The sequence below is a fragment of the Chiloscyllium punctatum genome, chromosome 10 (assembly GCF_047496795.1).
Source record: "Chiloscyllium punctatum isolate Juve2018m chromosome 10, sChiPun1.3, whole genome shotgun sequence".
Lineage (NCBI taxonomy): Eukaryota > Metazoa > Chordata > Chondrichthyes > Orectolobiformes > Hemiscylliidae > Chiloscyllium > Chiloscyllium punctatum.
Genome location: NC_092748.1, coordinates 28,600,144 through 28,609,104, shown reverse-complemented (window position 1 = coordinate 28,609,104; position 8,961 = coordinate 28,600,144). Strand labels below are relative to the sequence as shown.

The 8,961-nt window shown below is 39.2% G+C and overlaps 1 protein-coding gene across 1 annotated transcript; it reads right to left on the bottom strand.

The window, feature by feature from the left end:
• Positions 1-1,966: 1,966 nt before the first annotated feature.
• On the bottom strand, positions 1,967-8,055 carry LOC140481783 (secreted phosphoprotein 24-like). The gene is made up of 11 exons (XM_072578314.1): positions 8,004-8,055; positions 7,755-7,858; positions 5,963-6,091; positions 5,725-5,856; positions 5,569-5,613; positions 4,713-4,757; positions 4,300-4,344; positions 3,570-3,614; positions 2,582-2,626; positions 2,264-2,308; positions 1,967-2,141 (listed from the first exon to the last, which is right to left on the bottom strand). Exons 1-11 carry the CDS (start codon positions 8,053-8,055, stop codon positions 2,115-2,117), a joined length of 714 nt encoding a protein of 237 aa, XP_072434415.1. The 3' UTR covers positions 1,967-2,114.
• Positions 8,056-8,961: the final 906 nt, after the last annotated feature.

The following is an 8,961-nucleotide window of genomic DNA, read 5'->3' as shown; positions in this document are numbered from 1 at the left end:
TATTAGGCTTTTAGTTTGCATAAGACCAATCCATTTTCTCACAACATTTTTGTAACTCAATGAAACAGATATTTGGAGGTGGTTCAGAAAGGATTTACAAGAATGTTGCCAGAAATGGTAAGTTTGAGTTATGAAGAAAGGCTGAATAGACTAGGACATTTTTCCACTGGAGTGTAGGAAGTTGAGGGGTAAACTTATAGATGTTTATAAAATCATGCGGGGCATAGATAATGTGAAAGCAAAGGTGTTTTCCCCAAAGTGGGGGAGTTCAAAACTAGGGAGCACACTTTTAAGGTGAGAGGAGAAAGATTTAAAAAGGATATGAGGAGTAACTGTTTTACGCAGAGAGAGGTTTGCATGTGGAATGAACCTACAGAGGAAGTAGGTGGATACAGGTATAGTTACAATATTTAAAAGACATTTGGATGGGAAATATTTTGAGGGGAATGGCCAAACACAGGCAAATGGGACTAGTTTGGTTTGGGAAAATGGACTGGTTGGACCAAGTATCTTTTTCAATGCTGTATGACTCTATGACTCTAATTTTGAAATAGTTTTTCAAATATTTATACTTGTTATGGACTGTCATGCTTTTTATCAAATTTTCCCATCTAGCATGAACAACATGCTCCTCACACATATGTAATTAGTTTAAGTTTAATACTTTAGTTTTATACAGACTTATGTATGTCACTTCCACTTGTAATAAAAAGAATGTATCCATGATTATTCATCTCTAGACAATCTTTTAGTAAGTGATCATTCATTAACTGATGAAGGGATCCTGCCCAAAACATTGATTTTCCTGCACCTCGAATGCTGCCTGACCTGCTGTGCTTTTCCAGCACCACTCTAATCTTGACTCCCATCATCCATTAACAGTCTTGCGTTGCACAAGCTTTATAATAATCTTTTTCTAGGTTGGTCCGCTAACCTGGCCTTTGAGGAAATTAGTTCAAATGCATTCAGTAACTCATCCTGAAACCTGTTTGTGTCAATTTGACTTGTATAATCTAGATGGAGTTTAAAGATCTCCATTACCGTATCATTTCCTTTTACTATAAGATTTTCTTATTTTCTGATCAAGATACTGTCCAACAATACAGCCACTGCTAGGGACCTTTAAACAATCCAATGAGTCTTATTTCTTGTCTCCACCCATACTGGTTCTTTTCCTGATCTGCTCAGCCAACGCTCTTGCTTTCTCATATCTTTGTGGTTTTATTATTAGCCTGTTCCTCCTTACTAGTTTTATTTATCGTTGTGAAATGCTAAATCCCCTGGAATTAACACTTAGTTAGCTCCCAACATTTTTCACCATGCTCCATGACTCTGAAATAGGTATTAGATCAATAATAGTGTTTCTACCAACTGTGAAGTGTAAAGTGAAAGTGAGTTCTTGAATTTCACAACCACTGTTGCACTGTGAACATCTTGAATCAGCTCCAGAACAAAGAGCAGGGAGAGTCGATTCTGGATGTTTCTAACATATTATTCTCTTCTTCCTTCCCAATAGGTGCTTCTGTAAGTTAAGACAGTGGGATCAATTATGCAAAGCATTTCCTGCTAAAATTTAAAGCATGCATCCAACTAGACAAGATCCTGCAATATTCACTGTATGTATCTTCCTAAAAGGATCTGCAGGCACAGATTTAAGGACAAAGCAACCTGGTAGTTTGGAAGTCCGCAGAATGAAATAAACAGTCTTCCTATAAACCCACATATCCACCCTCACTCATCCAATTCTAGCTGTGAATCTCCAATCCTCCACCAGCCCCACCAATCAACTGAGGAAGTTAGTCACAGTGTGTGACAAGTTGGTTTAATCGCTGTGCCTGTTGAACTCCAATCTAATCATTGAAATGATAAATACCAGGAAATGTCTGGTTTATATTTTTAATGTGATCCACAGAATACAAGATAACAACATATACCAAAGGACAGAACATTTACAATTTATCTCCCAGTTACAGTAAAATTTACAGATAGGAACCCCAGGTCCCTTCACTCTTATTAATGAACAAATAAAGTACAATTGATAACATTTTCTGTAATATGAATGAGGTCTTCTTGTGTTCAAATCAAGCTCAGCTTTTCAGAAGTTGCATTCCTGGTTAGGATCTTGAATCATCATTTTGTTCCTGGAATGAACACAATCATGGTAATGGTCATTTTCAGATGAATTAAGTTCAATATGAGTTTAGTGTGTTATGATCATGATCGAGAGACAATTCTCTGACACAAAGGTCTGGTTTATACTTACATTTGATGACACATCAAGCAATGTTTCTGTTGACTTGCTGTTCCACTGTTAAAAACAAATTAAGATTCGTCTGGTTATTAAAGGGAATCATATCTTCCATCTGTTATTGAGCATTGAAATTGTCTTTGGACCAAAGATTCCTCTGATTATTAAGCCATTAATGAGGAAATGTTATTGGTTTAAATTTACAAGGTTGACATATACATTGTTTAAAAACACAGAGCTGTTCCACGCTTTAGTACAATGCAATTGAATCCAAATTTCAACAGCTTATTGTGTTGATAATATAAACAACATATATTGTCAGAGTATACTCACATCTGGAGAATCCTCCATTGAAGTTTCTGTTGATTTGCCTCTCACCTGGAATATGCAGATTTATGTACTTAGTACTTTCTAAATAATCTTCATTTTTAGATTCAGCTCTAAAACAGCAGTTTAAATTATATCAATTTGTAAATAAGGCTTTACACCTGTGTTAAAATATTCAGATTACTGTGTTTACATAAGGAATTCATGAGTTGTTTTGTAATTAACATTGAATATTGGAATTATCTTCATCACGGCTTCATTATCGTGCAGAATTAGGCAATTTGGCCCATTGTGTCTGAATCAGCTGTCTGAGTGAGCGTTGTGACTTAGTGTCATGTTCCTGTCTTTTCCCATAATACTAAATATATTTCTATTTGTTTCAATTGAACCTGTCTGCATCACATTTCCATGCAGTGTGTTCGAGACCACAACTACTCGTTGTGTGAAAACCTTTTTTTATCTTATATCTTATTTGCACCTTTTTCAAATTACCTGATATCTCTGTTCTCTCGTTCTTGATGCATTTATGACCAGAGAACAGTTTCTTTCCATCTAGTTGGTCCTAACCTGTTATGATTTTGAAACCTTCTATCAAATTTCATCTTAGTCTTCTCCTTTCCAAAAGAAACAGACTCAATTTCTACAATCCCATGATTCTATGAACTTCTCCAATCTATTTTCATAACTGAAGTTTCTCCTCCATGAAAACATTGTTGGAAAACTCTTCCACACTCTCTCAAACACATACACATTCACCTTGATGTATGGTAACCAGAACTATATGTTGAAGATCTCACTGTATGGCTTTTAAACCAAAGCTTTCATTGATTATTAAGTCAAAATGAAGAAATATTGCACCTTGCACCTTCTATTCTCTAGTCATCCATTTAATTTACTAAAAGCTCTGAGCTGACTTTATTGCGATGCAGTTAATTCCAAGTACACTTTTTTTGGATAAATCATTATATGACAGAAGATCTCAGATGATACTCACATTTAGAGAATCCTCCAGTGAGGTTTCTGTTGACTTGCTGTTCACCTGAATTAAGATATGGTCGAAAACTTAGCATTTTGCAAATAATCTCGATTTTTAAAATTATCTCTAAACAGAATAGTTAAATTATATCAGATTATAAATCAGAAAGTGACAGCTCTTTTATGTTCAGAGTCTGGATTCAGTGATTCAGTGCTGGAGCAGAGAAATCCTTGCCAAACATTTCCTGTGCGCCCCAGACCCTTCTACCCCAACTACAAACAACACACAGACAAACACAAAGTGGAACTATGGGGTCGATGGACAGACAAATGAGATCTGACATTCTCCATTGATGACTATGTATTTTGTCAACACTGCTAGATAATTTATAATCAATTGGATGTGGAGAATGACAGCAATGTTTTCCTCATGAAACCATCATTTTCATCCCTCCAGTTATTGGAAACTTCTCAATGTTAGAAATCAAACACAATCCACTTAACATCAATCCAACAACTGAAGTTGATAACTATCGGATGTTGTGAGAGTTAGCTCAGTTGTTAGGTGGTGAGAGTTTGATGCTGGGCAATGCCAACAGGATAAGCTCAATCCTTGCACCATATAAGATAATTTTTGGAACCATGCCCCTCATCCTGCCCTATGGCACTAACCATCGTACACAACCCTCAGTTAATGAGCATGGTCCATGAAAAGCTAGCGAGATTAATATAAAACAATAAATACTCACATCGGGAGCATCCTCAAGGGATGTTTCTGTTGACTTGCCATTTGCCTGGAATAAAATATTCAGATTCATCAGGTTATTGCAGGGAATCAGTTTAATATTTTGTAACATATTTTGTGTTACAGAATTATAGTTAAGCGAATTAAATTTTAAATTAGTACTACAATATCATATAAAATGCAGTAATATATTATTATAATATTATAACAGAGATTATTTTAAGCCAAAGATTTCAGTGATTAATAAACCATAAATTAGGATTTATTTATGCTTAAATTTATAGGTCATAGACATGCATTTAACTAAACAAAATACATCTACTGTCTCAGACTCTATTCTGATGCAGTTGAATCCAACTTTCGACAGTTTACATTTGTTGATAGTTATCTGATAAAAAAATCTTAGATGATAATTACATCAGGAGATTCCTCCAGTGATGATTCAGTTGACTTGCTTTCCTCCTGGATTAAAATAATCAGATTGGAATGTTTAGCATTTTGAAATGTGGAGTCAACTCAAAACAAAATCATTCAATGTCGACAGGTTCCAAATGTGGAAGTGACTACACTTTGCATTTCCAAGTTGACAGTCAATGACTCAGTGCTTTACCCTTGTGAAAGGCGGTTAGCTCAGTTGGCTGGACAGCTGGTAAGTAACACCAACAACATCGGCTCAATTCCTGCACTGGCTGAGGTTGCTGCAAAAGACTCCTTCTCAAACTCTCCCCTTATCTGAGGTGTGGTGATCCTCAGATTAAAACCACCACCAGTTGTATCTCTCGCGAACAAAGGAGCAGCCTATGATCTGCTAGGGCTATGGGTGGAGTGCAGGAATCCTTAATGAACATCTCAATTATAGTAATAATCAACACAATCCGTGGGACTGATGGATAAATGAATGGAGGCTCTGAGTCTCCTATTGATTGAGATTCATTGTAAAAAATCTGCAGATCCATCTAGGAATGACAAATAATTAGTGTTTAGCATTCGTAAAATTGTAAGAGACACTGCTCTTCTAATGTCATTGCTTGTGCCTGTCCATCCCTATGGATTTCATAATTTTGTCTTTTAATTTTGTCTTCAGGGAAGAACAAACTTTCTCTGTATTTGCGTTTTTGCATCAGACTGACTCCCCTGCCTTGGTATCTCAGACTAAAACAATTTGCTGTCTGATATTCCACTCTGACACATTTAGAACCTGGAGTTGAAGCATTTTTATGAATATTTCTGATCAATAAGTAAATAATCTGACAAATTTCTAGCTTATACTCACATTAAATGATTCCTCGTTTAACATCTCCCTTGACTTAGTTTTGACCTGTGATGAAAAGTGAATATTTCTCTATTTAGCACAGCAAACCATGAGAAGTGTAAGTTATCTGCAGCATTAAAAGTCTCAAGAAGTGGATAGGTATATTTATGAGATTACCTCATAGCTGTTTTCACTTGACTCTGAAACGTCACTGTTGCTGTCAACAGTCTTCAAGCCTCGACACTCCACAACAACATCGACGACCTCATCAGCAAAATATTCAACACGGCTTTTGCACAAACCTTTCTCCTGTCAAAGCAGAATTGATTAAAATTACACTCAGTAAATCCTATGATACAATCCTCCCTCAGTACACTTGCTGGTTTGGGTGTGATAATGTGATTTTCAAACTTACCGCGGTGTTTCTGGGGCGGAAGTAACAGCTGGCGTCATCAAACTCTAGTCCAGAATTCTTGGAGCAGACAGTTTCTTTCACAGAGAATGTTAAATCCACATTGTACGACACTTTTCCAGTGCGATGAATCTAATGAGGGAATCAGTTTGTCATTATCTGACTGCATCTAATGTCATTCAACCCTGCCTAAAAACCTGTTTCACGCATTCGTTATATTTCGACCTCATTATACTACTATTCTTTTAGCTGGTCTCCCACATCTTCCATTCCTAAAATTGAGGTCAATCAGAATACTGGTGCCAGTACCTAACTGAAATCTAGTTCAATTTATCCCAATACTCATTGTCTTACATTAAGTACTAGCTAAGCAGCACCTTGAGTGTAAAATTACTATCTACTTTCAAATGTCTGCACATTATCATCTCTCCCAACCTCCAAACTGATTCACCAGCCTAAGTGTAATATTACATTTTGCTCCTGTTTAATAATCAGTACTAAACGAGCTTCGCAATTGGAAGGAGCAGAGGCTACCTGACATAGGCAGGGCAGCCAAAAGTATGCTGAACCTGCGGGAAGTCGAGACACGTGGCGGCGGATTGCAAAGTGACCATCTGCAGGAACTGCAAACAGGAGGGTCACTTGACTAAGGACTTCCAGGAAGAAAAGAGCTGCAACCTGTGCGGAGAGGCGGGCCATATGTATAAGACCTGCCCAAGACGGGGGGGCCCCACTTACGCACAGATGGCTGGAGGTGGCAAGGTGAGCCGTGGATCCCCAAAGACCAGTAAGGTCCACCCGGACAGCAGGGAAACGGAGTCTGGTGGCACCCAGAAAGAAGAACAGGCTGGAGTGGAGGAGGCGGCAGCCAGCGGAGAGACACAGCAGCTGATCCTAGCTCTAGCCGGGCAGATGGAAGAAATGGAGGAGGAGGTAATCAAGCAGGCAGAGGAGTGGATACCTGTTAAAAACAGGAAGAGGAAATCTTGCCAGGCTCCCAAAGCCTCCCAGCAAAAGGGGAAAAGACAGCTGCATGAGGGAGGGACGGCCAGCTCTTTGGAGGGGGAAGATGGACGCAAAGAAGGCCATCACCACCAGAAGAAGAGACAGAGAGCCGTCGGTAAAGAGGAGGGCATTTCCTCCCAACCAGGAAACAACGGACCCCCCGAAGTCCACCCTCCACCCAGTGAGAACCAGGGGGTACCCACTGCCCCACAACTACAGGCAACCGAGAGCTGTGATCCTCTGACAGTCCCATTGTCAGACACAGAACTGGACAGTGAGGACCCTTGCCTTGGCTCAATGACACCAGAGTGGGTAAATGACCCCAGTGAGGAGCTGGATAGCTACCTCAGCCCAGCGAAGGTCCAGCAGTTCGTGCTTACCATGGGGATGTAGACAAGCTACCCCAGAGACAGGACAATCAAATGGACAATGGTAACCCCATAAACTGGGGGTTAAAGAAGTTTCATTTGCTTTCATATAACAGGGGACCCACTCTTTAGGTGGGTTCCGCTGAAACCACAGCCAAATACCAAGAGACTGGATAGTTAATAAAGGTAACTGTTAATAGGATAACTGTGAATTCGATTAATTCAATTTGTTCTTTGTAACGTTAAGACATGCAATGTATATAACTATGAACAACATGGAAAATTGTACAAGTACCAGAGATTTATTTACATGAATAAAGTATATTTTGAAATAAAAAAAAAAAAATCAGTACTAAACTGCACTCAGTAATATTCTTGTGGAGTTTAGAGAGTGAAACGGACTGAGGCCAGGCCACACTTACATCCTTCACCCTTCTCCTGGTTATCCCACACAGATTGCTGGTCTCGGTGATTTGGTTCAGTTTTATAACAGACGCTCTCAGAGCATCCTTAGGGCTCGGTATTCCTGTCGATAGAGAAAAGGATAAGTTGTACAAAACATTCCAGAACTCTTCCGCGAATTATTTTTCCACCTCGGTGATATCTGAGGGAGTGAACCTCATTGGCAATAAATCATTGGTTGATGAGGAGCCGCTCTCTCTGGGACCTACCTGAGCAGTGGAGAATCTGCACTGCAGCAATGGTGAGGAGGAAGGCTTTCATTCTGCCTCTTGTGTGATCAGCTGACTGCTTTCTCAGAGTAAAGGAGCTGCTTCTCTTTCTTGCTCTGCCCTTTCCTTGCTGCATTCAGTTTTTATATCCTGCACCCCTACCACATTCAAACACTGACTCATATTTACTCAGTTTTGGTGGTTCTGGACAGGGGAAGCTGTTGCCAAGAGGTTCAAATATGGGCAGAGCTTCCTCCCAGTATCGTCATCATGTTTAGATTTAGTGAGATCAGAGGTTCCTCCTCAGAATGTGGAATAATCAAATGACAGAGCACAGGAACTGGTCACCTCTAAGTGTACAAAGGCACCTTCAATCCACTGTGAATTGCTCACAGAGCTGAGCTTCCGATTATATATCTGTGCCATTACTAAAACTGCCTATTTCCATCTCTGTAACATTGCCCAATTTTACCCACGCATTACCTCATCCGCTCCTGAAACCTGAATTGTGCATTTGTTATCTCTGGACATCATTATTCCAACATTCTCTTCACTGACATCTCACTTCTTTCTTCCCAAACCCGAAATCATTCTGAATTTTCCTGCCTAGTACCTAACACATGTCAAGTTCCTTTTACCCTCTTTCACTGCCTTACTTTGGCTTTCAGTTAAGCAACGCATAATTTTCAAATTACTATCCATATTTTCAAATCCTTGCTTGGTTTCAGCTTTCCCTATCTCTCTGCTCTTTTCAGCCTCATGGTACTCCAGATTTCTGCAATTCTTTTCTCCTGGCCTCTTAAGCTTGCCAGGTTTAAATTGCTGCACCATTTAATATAGTGATGTTATCTGCCTGGAAAATAAGCTCTAAGATTCCCTCCCTCTGTCTCACTTTCAGCCTTTAGGATTCTATGTCAACTCCATGTCTTTGAACATGCGTTTGGCCACTTGGATGCCT

What these genes read in the sequence shown, in the direction of transcription:
- LOC140481783 (XM_072578314.1), bottom strand. Translation starts at nt 8,055, where the DNA reads ATGAAAGCCTTCCTCCTCACCATTGCTGCAGTGCAGATTCTCCACTGC. An exon ending in TCCGCCCCAGAAACACCGCG is followed by an intron (nt 5,857 to 5,962) that starts GTAAGTTTGAAA and finishes CTGCTTTGACAG; the next exon opens with GAGAAAGGTTTGTGCAAAAG. An exon ending in CACTGGAGGAATCTCCTGAT is followed by an intron (nt 4,345 to 4,712) that starts GTAATTATCATC and finishes ATTTTATTCCAG; the next exon opens with GCAAATGGCAAGTCAACAGA.